The sequence below is a fragment of the Rattus rattus genome, chromosome 13, assembly GCF_011064425.1.
Source record: "Rattus rattus isolate New Zealand chromosome 13, Rrattus_CSIRO_v1, whole genome shotgun sequence".
In the NCBI taxonomy this organism is placed as follows: Eukaryota; Metazoa; Chordata; class Mammalia; order Rodentia; family Muridae; genus Rattus; species Rattus rattus.
The window spans coordinates 13,795,929-13,813,526 of record NC_046166.1 but is presented as its reverse complement, the minus strand read 5'-3'; the positions used below and the strand labels follow the sequence as shown (position 1 = coordinate 13,813,526).

Sequence of the window (17,598 nt, the reverse complement as noted above, 5' to 3'; positions counted from 1 at the left end):
CTTATCAATTGGATCAGAGGTTATTATGTTGTGTATTCTTTCATGTTAAGTTTAAGAGAGTGTGCGGCGGCTAAAGACACTGAGCCGCCAGAGTTGGGTTGTGTGTTTCTGGCATGATGGCAGCCTGCCTTGGGAACTAGATGGGTAGTGAGATTGTTGCCAAGCTCAGAGACAAGCCATCAGCAGTGTGATACGGGATGGAGCAGAGCAGGTGAGAGGCTTTGCTGACTGAGATGAAGATGTCTACCAGATATCTCGGGGCACTGCGGTGCCAGATCTAGTGTGGGGTGTACTTCTCCTGCACCATGTCTGCCTGCATGCCACCATGTTCCCAACCATGCACCAGTACCATCATTGTGATAATGGACTAAACCTCTGAAACTGTAGCCAAACTCCAATTAAATCATTGTGTCTCTTCACAGCAATAGAACACTAACCAAGACAACAATCAAACTTTATTAAAAGCATGTTTCTAGGAGGTAGAAAGAATACAAGTCAGGATGGGAATAGTGTAAAATTCAGTCTTTTGTTCATTATATGGCTATTATATTCATGAATTCACAGTATTTATGGTTACCTGCATAGGGGTAAGACAGTCAAAATTCTAGCACTGATGGGAGAGGTGATCTCTACCCTTCAACCCCTACTGAGGAGGTATTGACAGCTTGAGGAAGTGGCTATGCTCATGCACACATGTGCAGCAGTAGCTGGATTTAATGGGTTGAAGGGAGAAAATGAAGGAATATGTTCATAACTCATTGAATATATGAATGAAATCATTAAGAAGAAAAATAACAAACAAAATTTTCTTTTATTGGATAGATGATATAGCCAGAACTCAAAACTCTTCATCTTTAGTTTTGAGCTTCCCAAGTACTGGAATTATAGGTATATGCCATCTCACACAGGAGAACAGAAACTGGTATGTGTTTTTCATATTTAGTCTTCTGATTTTATGTGCATTGTTGTATGTGGGCCATCTGAAGATTCTATTTTTGATGTATCATTTTTAGTCAAGGGGTTTTTTTTTATCCATACTGTTATTTTGCATTTGCAAATGGATAGAAAACATTTCCTCATGCTAGGGATTACACATTTTCATGAATTTTGGAAAGTCAAGTGATAATGAAGTGTTTCCACATTCTATATGTAGGATTTCTCTCCAGTGTAAGTTTTTCCATGTTTGTTAAAGAAGCAGAATAAGTGAACATTCCCTGTATTATATCCAGATTTTCTCCAGTGGGAATCCTTCATGGTATCAAAAAGAACTGTGGTCAATGAAAGCATCCCATAGTGGATACAAACCTTGGGTTTCTTTCCAGTGTCAGCTATGTCATGTATTTTAAAGGAATCAGAGCAACTAAGTTTCCTCACATTTAGTACACTAACAGAGTCTGTTTTCCCTATGAGTCTTTTCATGTTTCTGAACGCTACTGTAACAATCAAAAGTTTTCCCACAACACTTACAAATATAGGGTTTCTCTTCTGAGTGAACTACATCATGCCTTCGAAGGGAACTGGACAAAGTGAAGGCTTTCCCACATTGCTTGCATACAAAAGGTTTCTCGCCACTGTGAGTTCCTTCATGTATGTGCAGGGAAGTGGACCGAGCAAAGGCTTTCCCACACTCCTTACATACATAGGGTTTTTCTCCTGTGTGAATTCTTCTATGTATCTGAAGGTAATTAGAATGAGTGAAGGCTTTCCCACATAGCTTACATGAATAGGGTTTCTCTCCAGTATGAGTTATTTTATGTATTTGCAGGTGGCTAGAACGAGTGAAGGCTTTCCCACACTGCTTACAGATGTAGGGTTTCTCTCCAGTGTGACTTCTTTGATGTATGTGAAGGTAACTGGATTGAGCGAAGGCTTTCCCACACTGCTTACATACATAGGGTTTTTCTCCTGTATGACTCCTTTTATGTATTTGCAGGTGACTAGAACGAGCAAAGGCTTTCCCACACTGCTTACAGATGTAGGGTTTCTCTCCTGTGTGAGTTCTTTTATGTATTCGAAGGTAGCTGGATTGAGTGAATGCCTTCCCACAATGCTTACACACATAGGGTTTCTCTCCTGTGTGACTTCTTTCATGTGCTCGAAGAGTACTGTAGGAGGTATAGGCTTTCCCACAATCCTTACACACAAAGGGTTTCTCTCCCGTGTGACTTCTTTCATGTGCTCGCAGAGTATTGTAGGAAGTATAGGCTTTCTCACAATGCTTACACACATAGGGCTTCTCTCCCGTGTGATTTCTTTCATGTGCTCGAAGAGTACTGTAGGAGGTATAGGCTTTCCCACAATCCTTACACACAAAGGGTTTCTCTCCTGTGTGACTTCTTTCATGTGCTTGAAGGGTACTGTAGGAAGAATAGGCTTTCCCACAATGCTTACACACATAGGGTTTCTCTCCTGTGTGATTTCTCTCATGGACTTGAACATTACTCTGTCTCTTAAAACATTTCCCACATTGTTTACATGCATAGTTTCTTTCCCTAGTATGGGTCCTTTTATGATTCTGAAGAGAACTGAGATACTTAAAGGCTTTATCACACTGTTTACAGACATAGGGTTTCTCTTGTGCGTAAAATTGTTCATGCTTCAGAAAGCTTTGGGAAGAACCAAAAGCCACTCCATAGTCTTTATATTTACATGGCTTCTCTCCTTGTTCTTTATACTCATGTGTTTGGCATCTAGTCTGACCTCCGAAGGACACATTTAGAGATGAATGACCAGTGGTGCCTTCTCCACACACATGGCTTTCACAGGGGTTTTCTCCAGTTTTCGGGCTCACAGGATCTGGAATCTCACTGAAGATTTCTTCCCATTGACTATCTTCTTCATACTCACAGAGCTTCTCTACCACTTGATATCTGTAACAAAAGCACAGAACATTACAAAATGATTTTACATTTTCTTAAAGGTGAAAACTTATTCTTACATTATCAGGAAAAGTGTAAGCTTTACATCCTAAATAAACTATACAAAATGGAGTGAAGGTTCAGTAAGACAGCTTAATTACCATTAGTCAAAGCAGTGATAATCATGTAGGGTTTCTCTGTATTTTCCCCAAAGTTAAGAATTTTGCAAACATTGAAAAATCTGTGCTACAGCCAGACAGTGGTGGTGCAGTGCCTTTAATCCCAGCACTGCAGGGGTAGGGGCAGAGGGAGGGGGAGGGGAGGGGCATTTCTAAGTTCGATTCTAAGTGAGATTCAAGCTTCTTTGCTTAGGCCTTCCTACTTGTGTAGCTTCTTTGGGTCTCTGGAGTGTAACATGGGTATCCTGTATTTTATGGTAATATCCACATATAAGTGAGTACATACCATGCATGTCCTTTTGGGACTGGGTTACCTCACTCAGGGCAGGGGCGAGTGGATTTCTAAGGCAGCCTGGTCTACAGTGTGAGTTCTAGGACAGCCAGGGCCACACAGAGAAACCCTGTCCCAAAACAAAACAAAAACCACCACCACCACCAAACAAAAAACCTTGTACAACTACTTTGGAAATCAATTTGGCAGTTTCTTAGAAAACTGGGAATAGTTCTACCTCAAGATCCAGCTACAGCCTCCTAGGCTTATGCCTAAGAGATGCTCCACCATCCCACAAAGACACTTGCTTAACTATGTTCACAGCAGCTTCATTTGTAACAGCTGGAAACCGGAAACAACCTAGATGTCTCAATTCTAGGATCAATGGATAAAGAAAATGTAGTCTATCCACATAATGGAATGCTATTAAAAACAGCTATTAAAAACAAAGACATCGGGGGGGGGGGTTGGAGATATGGCTCAGCGGTTAAGAGCAGTCGGTGCTCTTAACCTGAGGTTAAGGTCCTGAGTTCAAATCCCAGCAACCACATGGTGGCTCACAACCATCTGTAATGAGATCTGATGCCCTCTTCTGGTGTGTATGAAGACAGCTACAGTGTACTCATATTTAATAAATAAATAAAATATTAAAAAAAAAACAAAAAAAAACAAAGACATCATGCATTTTGCAGGCAAATGGATGGAACTTGAGAATACCGTCCTGAGTGAGGTAACCCAGTCCCCAAAGGACATGCATGGTATATACTCAGCTATAAAATACAGATACCATGTGATACCATGCTGCACTCCACAGACCCAGAGAAGCTAAACAAGAAGGAAGGTCCAAGCAAGAAAGCTTGAATCTCACTTAGAAGGGGAAAACAGTCATAAGAGGCAGGCAGACAGAAGGAGGGAGCTAGAGGGAGGTGGCATGGGGAGGGGAATGGGGTTTCAGGATCAAGTATGGGGAAGGATAGAGAAATGACTGGATGGCCATAAAAATGAATGAAAATCTGCAACTGACTGGGGTGAGGAGGTGGGGCGCATCCCCAGGATGAGACAGAGACCTGGGGTAAGGGAAGCGCCCAAGAATCAATGGGGGTGAACTTAGCTGTGATTCACTACATCGAGGGTATGGAACCTGAAGAGGCCACATCTGTAGCCAGGCAGGAACCCCAGGGGAGTGAAAGACACCAACCCACACATATCTCAACCCAAAATGTATCCTGGCTACAAGAAATGCAGGCACCGAGGGATGGAGCAGAGACTAAGGGAATGGCCAACTAATAACCGGCCCAACCTGAGACCCATCCCGTGGGCAAGCACCAATCCCTAACACTATTAATGACACTGTTATGCTTTCAGACAGGAGAAAGTTGTATTCTGAGAGGCTCTACCCAGAGCTGACGTGGACAGATATAGACACCCACAGCCAAAGAGTGGATGGAACTTAGGGACTTATGGAAGAATAGGAGGAAGGATTGCATGGCCCTGAAGGGGATAGGAACTCCACAGGAAGACCAATAGAGTCAATTAACCTGGACACTTGGGGCTCTCAGAGACTGAACCACCAACCAAAAACCATGCACGGACCAGACCTAGGCTGCTCTGCACATAGGCAGCAGATTTGCCTCTTGGTCTTCTTGTGGGTCCTGAACTCTGACTCTGGGATATGTTCTTCTAGCTGGGCTGCCTTGTCTGGCCTCAGTGGGAGAGGAAGCACTTAGCCTCACAGAAACTTGAGGTGCTAGGGTGTAGGGATGGCGAGGGACATCTGCTCAGAGGAGAAGGAGAGAAGAGGACGGGGGAAGGATTGTAGGAGGGGGTGACTGGAAGGGCTCAGTGAACAGATGTAAAGTGATTAAGAAAAAAAAAAAAAAAAATTAAACAAACAAACAAAAACACCCCAAAAAAAGAAAGAAAGAAAATCTGTTACATTTAAATACAGCTTAAGCATTCCCATCCAAAACAAAGGGCAAATATGTTAAATCTTTAAGTCTTAGAATGTATAAAGAGGTGAGATCTAAATGCAAACATACCTTGCATCCAATACTTGGGCGTAATGTCATACAATCGCTTTAATAATTTTGGGTATGAGATGAAGTTTGTGTAACATTAAAACATCAGACAGTATCATTTATGGTATCATGTTTATACTTAAATTCATATTTAAAAGTTTGAATTACAGATGCTCAGTCAGTAGATATATTTAAGATATTTTGAAAGTAAATCACTTTGAAGCTTGGCTTACTTTGTTTTGTTTGTTTGAAATATTTTTTTTGCAATTCCAAGTTTCCTGAGAAGTATTATTTTTTCTTACGAGTGCAAATTACCTTCGATTTCCCCCAGGACTTTTGTATGCATTTTCAGAGTTCTGTTCTCCCAATTTCTGTCCTAAAAGCAGACCCAGAAAACCCATTATGAATTATTATGCAAAATATGACTCAAGCTCCTGTTACATTGTGACCACACCAAGTTGATTTATATAAATCCATTTTCATATCCCAGGCCATAGAACAGCATTGATGGGCACTGTGCATTGTTCTCGGAATGAAGAAATTATATATAAAATTATATATAAATTTGTGGTTTCTTTGGAGAATCGGGATACATCGCTGTTTCGCTGGGGCAGAGAGGTGAAAGAATGTTTTGCTGAAGGGGACACAGGTGAAAGGATGTTTTGCTATAGCAAACACACGAAAGGACGCATGGTGTGTAAAAGGAATATAAATATGACGCCACAGGCTGTGGGAGGTCGCACTGGTTTACTTTGCTCCTCTTCACTGGTCTTAACTGCTGGCTGCATGTGCTTGTTTGCCTTACATGGCGTTGCTGGGCTTTGCTTCTGGTGACTTCATAGAGAGAAACTCACCAAAGAACTCATGAGGTTCACGCGGCTTCTTGCCGCTTCTGTGAACTTGGGCTGACTAGTGAGCCTCACAGTTTCTTCTGGATTGAACTGCCCTTGCTGACTCGTGCTTGATGTTTGCTAGTGGACCTGACTGAGAACAATGAAGACTGGCATTGTCCCCCAAAACTATTTCTAAACCGATCTACTTCCCCCCCATATCCAAATAACCTTTCTTTTCCACTATCTCTGGTAGGTGGTGGGCTAGAGGGGAGGTTGAACCTTTATTAAAGTACTCTGTAAAAAATATATGCCTACAGTTTTATCCCCCTTACCTATATCATGCAGGTTCCTGATGGTTTCTCTCATCACAGCTCTGTAAAGATTTTCCTGTGAAGGATTCAGCAAAGTCCACTCCTCCAGGGTGAAGTTCACAGCCACATCCTCAAAGGTCACTGATTCCTAAACAAACCACATATGTTTTCAGGAGCAAGGTGAAACTGGCAGCACTCGGGACCCATCCTCAATTCATAGGAAATGCTCATGGTGCTGGGAACGCCTGACATTTATTCTGTGAGTTGACTGTTATATTACGCTCACAACCTTTCTGGTGCTAGATTTGAACCCTGTGCTGAGGAACTAACAGAACAGTGACGTCTAATGACTTGTGATAAGTTGCTGGGCATCCCTAAGTTGTCATTGCACGTGCCATCTCTTTTCCTTGTGTCTAGATGACGGGCCTCGTCACTGTAACTGCCAAGAGGAGCCTGATTTCCAAAACACTTCTTGTATTTGTTTTACAGCATCTGCTCTAAATGTTGGTACTTGTTTTAGATGCTGGGACATCTCTTTAATGAGCTCATTCTACAGACTTCACACCAGTTGAAACAACATGTTCCCTGAGAAATATACATTTCCTGTGATTACACTAAAAAGTAACATTTGGAAGTGTGAATATAATATCTAGTAGTTCAAAATGGAGTAAGTGATACATAAGATTAAAGGAAGTGTTCTATAGCACAATAGTGTAATTATCATTAAAAACAATTTAATGCATATTTCAAAACACAGCAGGGAAGAATTTGGCTTTCCGACACAGTGGATGCTGTGTCACACACACACACACACACACACACACACACACACACACACACACACACACACACACACACACAAAGCAGACTGATGGTAGAACTCGACAAAATGTTAAACTGTGCAGGTCCACAGCAAACCGAAGTCTAATTAGATGCTGTTATTACGGTCATCTGTATTTCATGTTAGTAATCACCTCACTGTAATTAAATGAAAACAATAAAACGCTAAGCTTTGAAAAGTCAGTCAAGTCTTTAGGACACAACAGAGAGTTTTCTTATAATAAAAAACAAGTTGTGTTAGTGCAGGTCTTTGATCCCAGAAGGTGGGAGGCGGAGGCAGGCTGACTGTGTGAGTTCAAGGTCATGGCTTGATCTACATAGGAAATTTCAAACTAGTCTAGGCTTTGTGGTGATCTCTCTCCTGGAGAGAGCAAGGCAGCGGGACAAGGGTGGGGACGAATGAATCACGGAGAGCAGGGGCCTGTAGGATGGCCACTGAGCTGGAGGGGCTGGCCTGTGGCTTCAGGAGCTGCCACTCTGGCCTGACTGCAGTTCTGGCCAGCTAGTGTGATCTCTCCCAGATATAGTTTCCACACTCAAGAGAGGAAAGGGACCCAGGATTCAGGCTATGATGTATCTTTGGCAGATTATGCTCAGATTTGGCAGTCATGAAGTCTGCATGGGTCAAGAAAGCTGTGGCCAGGGCTGGAGAGATGGCTCAGAGGTTAAGAGCACTTGCTGCTCTTCCAGAGGTCCTAAGAACAAGTCCCAGGAACTACATGGATGTTCAGAACTATCTATTATGAGATCCGTTGCCCTCTTCTGGCATGCAGGATGTGTGTGTGTGTGTGTGTGTGTGTGTGTGTGTGTGTGTGTGTGTGTGTGTGTGTGTGTGTGTAAATCTGTGGACAATCCTGTTCAGCAGGAAATAAAATCTTTGTGACTTAGAAGCCTCTCAGGTTCCTGCAGAGGAAGATCTTGTGATGAGATAGAAAGAAACGTCTCGGGGTTGGGGATTTAGCTCAGTGGTAGAGCGCTTGCCTAGCAAGCACAAGGCCCTGAGTTCGGTCCCCAGCTCTGAAAAAAAAAAAAAAAGGAAAAAAGGAAAAAAAAAAAAAAAAAAAAAGGAAAAAAAAAAAAAAAAAGAAAGAAAGAAAAAGAAAGAAAGAAAGAAAGAAAGAAAGAAAGGTCTCCAGAAGAAACAAATGCAAGAGATACAAAGAGGACTTGGGGCAGTGCTAAAAAGAATATCCGTGAGTATCTGGCTATTGCTAGCCTCCGATATTCATCCTGTCCCTTTACGATACTAGTTATTTTAAGAGGCCAGATCCCACAGCCTAAAGACATCAGGCCACCCTTATATGTTTTCCCTCTGGGACAGTGTGAAGAAGCTGTCTGTGCTATGGTTTTCATAGCCTCTCTAATTTATGGCCCTAATCATTACCTGGTCATTCCATATTCCTTGCTAGTAGGCTATCAAACTGAATCACATGGTGTAGGGGTTACTGCTAGACCAACAGGATAGAAAAGCCATCGTTTTCGTTATTAAGGGGCTTTCTCTGAAGGCCTCTTTTCTGCCCCACCCCATCCCCAACACAATGTACTTCGTTCCCTTCTAAGACTCTCCCCGATGAAGGCCCACTCCTGGTCTAAGGCCTTTTATCCTAATAGAACTCATCCCTAGAGGGTAAATATGTGATATTCTCCATCTGCTGCTTCCCTTTCTGGACTCAACCCTGAAGACTATGTGACGTCTTCCTTGATAGGTAGGATTGCTGGGGATGTCTGTCCCTTGAAGTCCTGAAGGCACTATATGCAGGATGCTTCTCTGCCATAGATCGTACCTGTGCCCAGAATCGATGCATGAGTCTCAGTGTTTCCAGGTGTGTGGGGTCCAGTATCTGTACCGTAGTATGAGTGATTTCCTGTTTGAATCTCTGAGAATACAGTCATCCTAGAAGGCACCCAGCATACTAAAGAATTCCAAATGTTTGTCTGGCTTAGAAGTTAAGTGCCTGTCAGTTTAGATCCTCTGAGACCAGTAAATGCTGGGTAGGTATAATGGCCTGCTTGAAATGATAGCCTTGGAAATTGGAGACACAAGGTCTCTGGAGCTAGGTAGCTAGGTAGCACCATTACCCATTTCAGTGAGCCCTGGCTTTAAGACCCTGCTTTAATGAATGGGGTGTAAAAGTGATTTAGGATGATTCCTAACACTAACCCTGGGCTTTCTCATGCTCGTGTACACTTGCATACATAAGAAATAGAAAAAGAAAAGGAAGTGACTTTGATTCTAAATGTTTACTTTTCTGGTACACAAATTATTGAGAAGGGACAGGGATCAATGTGGGAATTTAGTAAATTAAAGAGCAAGTGTATGGACAGTCACCCAAAGCAGAGCAGGACTGTTGTCTACTGCAGATTACTACCCTGATATCCTCCCCTTTGTCATAGGAATGCTATTTATTCTGTTTACTACTGAGGTAAGGACAGGCAGCATCAGGACAGATTGTTGTAGCAACATTTCCCTGTCCTGGGTGGTTACAGCCCACACGGTGAACAGCTACGTAAGCCAACCTGCACCCGGCTCCCAGCGTTCAACCCTTATTCTCTCTTTTCAGAAGCAATCTCACTATGTAGTCTTGGCCTGGAACTCTACATAGACAGAACAAGTCTGCATATGACAGAGATCTGCCTGTTTCTGCCTGCAGAGCTGGGACTAAAACAGCTTATGCCCCTCTTTGACTGGCAGCATCCAGGATTTCCAATTTCCCTATGCACATAACCACTGTTTCCTATCCCTCGGGGAAGTTCTTATTCTAGTCTGTTTGTAAGGGGATGCTCGGTTTTACACGTGACTAGTAATACACATCTGGTTTGGGTTCCTGTGGTGCCCATTATAGGAGGTAGAAAGATTGAATCAAAGGGGAGGGAGGGAACTCCATGATTTATACTGTATTTGAAAGGAGGAAAAAAAGTAGTTAAATGTCTTGAAAGATATCATAATTAATGGGGTCAAAGACAAAGTAGAAGGAAAATATCTGCAATTCAAGAAATCAAGAAGGATGAGTGTGCTGAGTGTAAACTAAACCATCACATCAGTAAAGATGGGAAAATTACTAAAGCATTTAAACCACATGTAAAGAAAGACATAGCCACTTGATAATAGTCAAATAAATACCATGTGGATCCCATTGTATACCATGAGGACAAAGTTCAGTCAAACAATATTAAGCAATGACCACAGAGAAGTTACTCAGGAATAAAATTTGATATAGAGCTGGGCCTATAGCTCTGTTGCTTTGTGGTAGATCTTTGTCATAACGTGCATGAGGCCCTGGGTTTAAATTCCAGTGCCGCAAAAACCAGGGGGTAGCAATGTGTTCATATAATCCCAGCATTTGGAAGGTGAACATAAGACTACCAGAAATTTAAAGTCAAGCTTGGCTAAAAACTAAGTTTATTAACAGCCTAGGATATGTAAGGTATAGTTGAAAGAAAGAAAGAAAGAAAGAAAGAAAGAAAGAAAGAACAGAAAAAAGAAAGAAAAGAAAAAATCGATACGTTTGCAATTCATTGTGATTTGAACTTGACCACGACTTAAAAGTCCAATCATTTGTTACTGGAAAAAGGAACAGAGGTGAGAGCAGTATTTAACCCAAGAGTAAGATAAACTTTCAAACCCTCAAGTACCATACGCACAGAGATGACAAAAATTGAAAAGTTCTTGCCTCAGATCTTAAGTCAGAAGGGATAAAGATAGTCATGTCATACTCGATAAAGGAATAATCTACCAATCCTAAACGTGAGAGCCGCCGACAAAGACTTATATGTACCATAGAAATCAACTATGACTGTCCCTTGAGAAGCCCACTCACACCTGGGTATGCCTCAGTTTTCCCAGGATCACTTCCATTAATCTCTGATCTTAAGATCTAAATTAAACATGCCTCTTGGGTCTGGTGGGAGATGACTCGCTGGGAAACAGTGCTCCAAGTTCAAATAAAAAAAAACACCCAAGTAAAAGCCAGACATGGTTTCAGAGCCGGGAGGATCGTTGGAGCTTGCTAGCAGGGAGCCTAGCCACAGGTTCAGCAAGAAACCCGGTCTCAGGAATAAAGTGGGCCGTGACAAAGCAGGGCAAGGGGTGACCTCCCCTGGCGTCCGTGCACGGCGGAGCGTGAAGTCTCGCTCTCAAGAACTGTCTCCTAACCCTCCAGCTCTGCTCCATATCCTCCAGCTTTCGTCTGACTTTTCGTAAGGGGAAAAGCAGCTCTTCTGGAGCCGCAGGCGACAGTGCGCAGCCGCCCTTCAGTCCCCGAGGCAGCGCTGCCGGGAGCCCCGGCGCGGCACCAGGATCCCGCCGCCTGGGACCAAGGGCGCCTCGCACAGCCCCGCCACTCGCCTGGCTCACCATGTCTGTGCCTCGAGCTGCCGCGGCTCCACTGAGGCTCCGGAACAGACGCTCACACGGCCGCGGAGACTCTGCAACTTGGACTTCCTCAGCTGAGGAGTCGCCAGCAAGAAAGATGGCGGGTGAGGAACTTCCGCACCGCCCGCCGGCGCTCTTGATTGGGCAGCTCACACACCGGCAGTTTCCTGCGGACCTCACGACGGTTCCTAAGATCAGACTTCACACAGCCAAGGGAACTAAACTGTCCCAGACTCCCACAGTTGGTTGTTGAAAGCCGCAAGGGAAAGAGATGGTGGACAAGGAGCTGCCTCTTGGCGCCCTGAGTCAGTTCGTACCCGCCGCTCCTTTGGTCCTCATTGCTGGTGCCCACAGTTCCAGTCCGAGGCCTGAGTGACAGAATACCTTTATACTTCCTCCTCTTACTGACACAACCACTCCCTCTCCTGTCAACAACACTAATGAGATTCATTGGGACACACAAAGACATGAAAGACGAAAGCGGAATTCGAGAGGGGCAAGAGAGGGCAAAGGTCTGCATGTGTTTGAATATTAACAAGATACATTATGTACATGAATGAAAATGTTATAATGAAACATTCCGTGAAAACATTAAAAACTATGCGTTCCAGCAGTTAAGAAAAAGCTTCAGCGGCTCTCTACAAAGGAAATTCTTTTTAGGAACGAGGTTTATTATAAAGGGCCTCAAGCCATGATCAGCCCTGTAGGTGGAAGGGACACCATTAGACGGAAACAGTACAATTTTGCAGATCTAAACAATAGGGTCTTCAAAGAAAGGTCAGGTGTCCCAGACTACTCCCCAGAACAAATGAAAAAGTCTGGTTGTTTTTTTTTTTTAAAAAAAATAATAATAACCTTTTAGAAGGCGGGATCTTTCACATCACGTGATTTGGTTCAACATAGTATACTTGAAGGGGAGCAAGAAGGAGCCAGGTACTATAGAGAACTGTCCCGGCACAGCGCACTGCTTGTCCCGGCACAGCGCACTGCTTAACTCTGTCCAAGAGAGAGCTGCATAAATTATGAGATTGTGCCTAAAGGAGCAGGTGGGTAAAAGCCAGCCACTTGGCCCCATTTTGAGGGGTGTTAGTTCTCACAGAAACCCGGGACAAATGGCTGAGGTGCCTATTAACAGATCCAAGCAGACACTGGTCACCTCTCCCAGCACTTGTCACCTTACTCCCTACCCTCAACCTCTGCTGGCCTGGGGCTGGGCTTCCTTTCCCCCAGCCTCCTCTCATCCTGTTATCTTTCAGCTCCTGGATATCTCTCTCTCTCTCTCTCTCTCTCTCTCTCTCTCTCTCTCTCTCTCTCTCTCTCTCTCTCTCTCCTTTTTCCTTTTTCTTTTTTTTTTTTTTTTTTGGAGCCAGGGCCTTGTGCCTTGTGCTTGCTAGGCCAGCGCTCTCCCGCTGCGCTAAATCCCCAACCCCTCCTGGATCTCTCTTAATCCTCCTTCCCCATTCTTTCTTCTCTTGCTCTCAGCAGCCTCACCTCTCATGGTCCAGTCTGCTAGCCATGTTCAGTCTGGACTCTTCTAGATTCCTTTGGCTATATTTTTCCTCCTATCTACAATAAACCTTCTCAACCATACCCAATGGCCTTCATGTCAAACATTTTCATTCAGGGAGTAGCCATTTCAGAACATGCTCTTGACTTTCCAGGGTGAGCATTTTACTTCTTCCTGTATGGTAGACCCTTTCTGCCTCTGTAACTGACTGCACAGAAATGAAGATATTTAAAAGAGACATGTCTTGCAATCTACCAGACTAATGAAATGATGAACCTCAAGAAATAGGAATTTCCCCAAGAATCTTAAATTTGGAGAACAAAAAGGTGCCAGCCAGAAGGAGATTTATGACTCGTAAGTCTACTTTTCAGGACTAGGTCAATGGTAGGTAGGACTAAGCTGGACCTGAGACTGCCTAGTTGTCATAGGTAGCGTCAATTGTCAATTGGACACACGTGAGGAGAGGAAACCTCAACTGAGCAGTGGCTGCCACCTGACAGTGGGCACGTCATGTCTGCATTATTTTCTTGTTCATGTAGGAGGGCCTGGTCCACTGTGGGCAGCACCATCCCTAGGCAGCTTTCCCATCTTTAGAATCCAGAATTAAAACATTTTTTCCTTTGTGTGTGCTGTGTGCTTATATGCACACTTGTGGGTGCACAGAAGCCAGAGGAGGACATCAGGTGTCATTTTCTTTCTCCATCTTATTCTCCTGAGAAAGGGTATCACTGAATTTAGAGTGAGGGCAGACAGGAAGCCTCGCCATCTTCTGAGTCTGGCCCTCTCTGCTGACATCACCAGTGTTTGTGTCTGAGCTCAGCTTTTTATGTAGGTGCTGGGGACCACACTCAAGCCTCATACACGTAAGCACTCGACTTCATTGTGCCCCCTCCCCCAGGCAAAAGGATTTCCATACACAAACTGGATCACATTTAGGCAAAGGGATAATATGAACTGGCTGATATTAAAAGATGACTAATTAATACCACATTTGCTAAACAGCATAAAGGATTTATCATCTACTTGTGTTTATGTGTGCCAGTGCCAAGAACACCAACTGACATTAGGCCAACAATGAAAGCTTTCTTTACATAGTGAGTTTCCACTAAGATTGACACACGCCTCAGCTTCTGTATGGTGTCACCCGCTAATACCTACTTTCCTTTATAGCTCCCAGTGGGTGCTTCAGCCTTGGTTCACCAACTTTCTTGCATCAAAATTAGAAGTAGTCATATTTGCAAACAGTATGTTCTTACATCTACATTATGATAAGAGCAGCTACATGATGTGGGCTTGCTTCTATTTGCTAATTTACAAGTCAAGCCAGAGATGTTTGGAAGTTACTTCTGTGCAGTGAGACTTTTACTGCACTACAGAGCCATGCAGGCCCCTTCTTAGAGTTCTACTCTGGCAATTTACCTAGAGACACAGCATCAGCGGATGATTATTAGCCTAGCTCTTAGCTCAGGGAGAGACATGGTGCCAAGGGATTGACTGAGGCAAAGAGTAGGGCAGAAGGACATCCTCCCCTGCCCTCCAAAGGAACACAGGCACACACATCTATGCACTTACCACATCCACCATGCTTACACATGCCACACATACACAAAATAATAAAGTAAAGGAAAATTATACTCCTGATGAACAAATCAGATATGGTATGTAGATAGATTCACTCCTGCAATCCGTTACATTTGATGTGGCCGAAGGCTTGGTACTGGTGATCACTGGCCCAGGGTACACTTAAACCAGTGGGATGAATCTTTTGATAAGAGAAGGAAAATTATGATTAAAAGCTGTAACATAGGGGTTGGGATTTAACTCAGTGGTAGGCGCTTGCCTAGCAAGCGCAAGGCCCTGGTTCGGTCCCCAACTCAAAAAAAAAGAAAAAAAAAGGAAAAAAAAAAAACTGTAACATAAATATGATAAAATTTACATGGGAATAGAGCATTAATTAGTAGGATCCCACTACATAAGGAATTTTCACCAGCATTTGGCAATAATTCTGACAAAATGAAAATTTTGAAAAATTGTGAAGTTGATCTCTTTATGTTATCTTGCAGATATGTTCTATATATATAAATTATTATATAAAATATTATAAATAAAATAAAATATTTTTAAACTATAAAATATTTGAAGACAATAGTAAAAGCCAAAAATAGAACTCTTAGCGGTGCTATAGACCAGAGTGGCTATGCCTCATCTATACTTCCCAGGGTGACCCTCATGTTGCTACTCTGTTGCCCAAAGGCATGCAGTGATTTGAGGAATATTGATGCAGGAGTTAATCTAAAGCTAAGAGCCATGTGACTAACCAGACAGTTTCGGAAGAAACAGGAAATAAAGTTGGTCTAAGTCCATTCTAAGTTTAGGCTTTTACAGGAAACTCCATATATGTGCAGTGCCGTCATGGCCCAGTTCCTACAGGTTCAGCGGGTCTGCAGGAAGAAGCTGCGGCTGCTTGGGATCACAACTCTGCTTTTGGCTTCCAAATGCTGTTTTCTCTGAGTATTGAAGAGTTTGTTTACATGACAGACAATGCTTACACTGGTTCCCAAATCTGAGAAATGGAGACTCTGATTTCGAAAGAGTTGAATTTGGAATTGGGCTGGCCTTTGCCACTCTACTTCTTAAGGTGAGCCTCAAACGCGCGGGAGGTCGATGTTGAACAACATGCTTTAGCCAACCATCTGATGGAGCCGACACTCATCAACTATGACATCCCTTTCCTCAGGCTTCAGCTTCTGCTTCCTGCCTGTCTCCGATGGTGCTGGGCCAAGGGAAATGGAATTTAAAGCAGCAGTATTACACAGGATACATGGAGAGTGAAAGACTGGAAGTCATGCAGCACATGGTCAAGAACATTGTGAGAGTCAATGAAAGCCTCACCGACTTCCTCAGTCAAGTGTGTCAGCAGTAGACTCCCGAAGATGAAGACCCCTCACTTGAACTCCAAAACCATCAAAGACCTGGCTTCCCCTCTGATGGGCAGGCCCTGGGCAGTGGGGCTTCTATCCTGCACCTCTTAGATTTTGGACATACTTAATCTAGTTTACATCACAAAACCTCTACTCGGATTAATCCTCTGTGTATTTGAGAAAAAAAATAAAGTTACTGATTTTCTTGGGTTAAAAAAAGTGAAAAATAATTAAACCCACTTTAAGTCATTTGTTCTAAATTCATGATCCATGACAAGAGCCCAATTAAACCTTTTTATAGGTCCATTAGATGCAATTATTTTAAAAATGCATAAAAATTAAAACTGTGGGTTGGGGATTTGGCTCAGTGGTAGAGCACTTGCCTAGCAAGCGCAAGGCCCTGGGTTCGTTCCCCAGCTCCGAAAAAAAGAAAAGGAAAAAAAAAAAAATTAAGACCGTTCACATACTAGGAAGACATTCAATCCAATGTTTAAATTAAAAGCCAGAAAAGTTACTGACTTTACTATAGGTTAACCACATGCAACTATTTAAGTAAAGCTTATTAAGTAATTTCACTAAAACATTTATTTTCAGTAATAAAATAAGGAGCACACTGTATTATTCAGGCCTACTTATGAGTGTGGCGCCGACAAACCCTCCTGTAGACAGAGCAATCTCTGAAGCATTCCACACACACTATTTTACACCAGGCCCTTCACATTAGTTGTGTTAACAGAATCCTACTGCATCAGGCTTTGACACTGTAGGCTACAAAAGACAATTCTACCTACATTTAGATGGTTTTGACTGTGTCCGTTGACATACTGGCCAACTGAAGACTTACAGTTTCTTCTAATCAAGGTTCTTGATGTGCTGTGTTCTGTTATGTGTGTGATGTGCATGGCCGTGAGGATGAGTGCTCATGTGTGGGTACGCATTGTACTTGCACATAGAGGCTGGAGGGTGATGGATGACAAGAGCCTAGTAGGAAAATCCAGCCTTTTGTGTGTTTCTATAGCAGGGACTATACAAACTGAGCCATCTTCTCATCCCCATAGTGGCTTCTCAGAGCTGAACTGAAACAGGTAGGGATAATCCCACATGCTTTACCTTGATACAAGTTAAATTCATTACGCCCTCACGTTTGCTAGAAAGATCTGGAGCTTTCCTTTAGTCTATATTTAGAGATAATTCCCATATGTCTCCATGTTTTATTTTAAAGGAACTAGAACATGCTAAGGCTTATTCACATAGTTTACAACCATGGTGGGTTTTTTTTTTCCGAGTTTATGAAATTAAAACTTAGTCAAAGGGGAGAAGGTCTTCCAATGTAGCTTACCCACAGTGCACCCCTTTATGGTGTCTAAGAGAACCGTGAGTACTGTAGGATTTTCCACATTGTTTACATACATATGGTTTCTCTCCAGTGTGAATTTTTTTTTTCTTTTTCTTTTTTTCGGAGCTGGGGACCGAACCCAGGGCCTTGCG

General features: G+C 43.0%; 1 protein-coding gene and 1 pseudogene across 2 annotated transcripts; one reads left to right on the top strand and one right to left on the bottom strand.

Moving 5' to 3' along the window:
• Positions 1-415: 415 nt before the first annotated feature.
• Positions 416-12,052, bottom strand: LOC116914464 (zinc finger protein 709-like). Of its 2 annotated transcripts, XM_032918766.1 has the most exons (5): positions 11,665-12,052; positions 6,492-6,618; positions 5,642-5,702; positions 2,228-2,870; positions 416-2,059 (listed from the first exon to the last, which is right to left on the bottom strand). In XM_032918766.1, exons 1-5 carry the CDS (start codon positions 11,665-11,667, stop codon positions 1,385-1,387), a joined length of 1,509 nt encoding a protein of 502 aa, XP_032774657.1. In that variant the 5' UTR covers positions 11,668-12,052; the 3' UTR covers positions 416-1,384. The 2 variants fall into 2 exon arrangements, with proteins under 2 accessions (XP_032774657.1, XP_032774656.1); XM_032918765.1 differs by having other exon boundaries at positions 416-2,870.
• Positions 11,666-16,299, top strand: LOC116914960 (annotated as a pseudogene).
• The last annotated feature ends 1,299 nt before the right edge of the window (positions 16,300-17,598 follow it).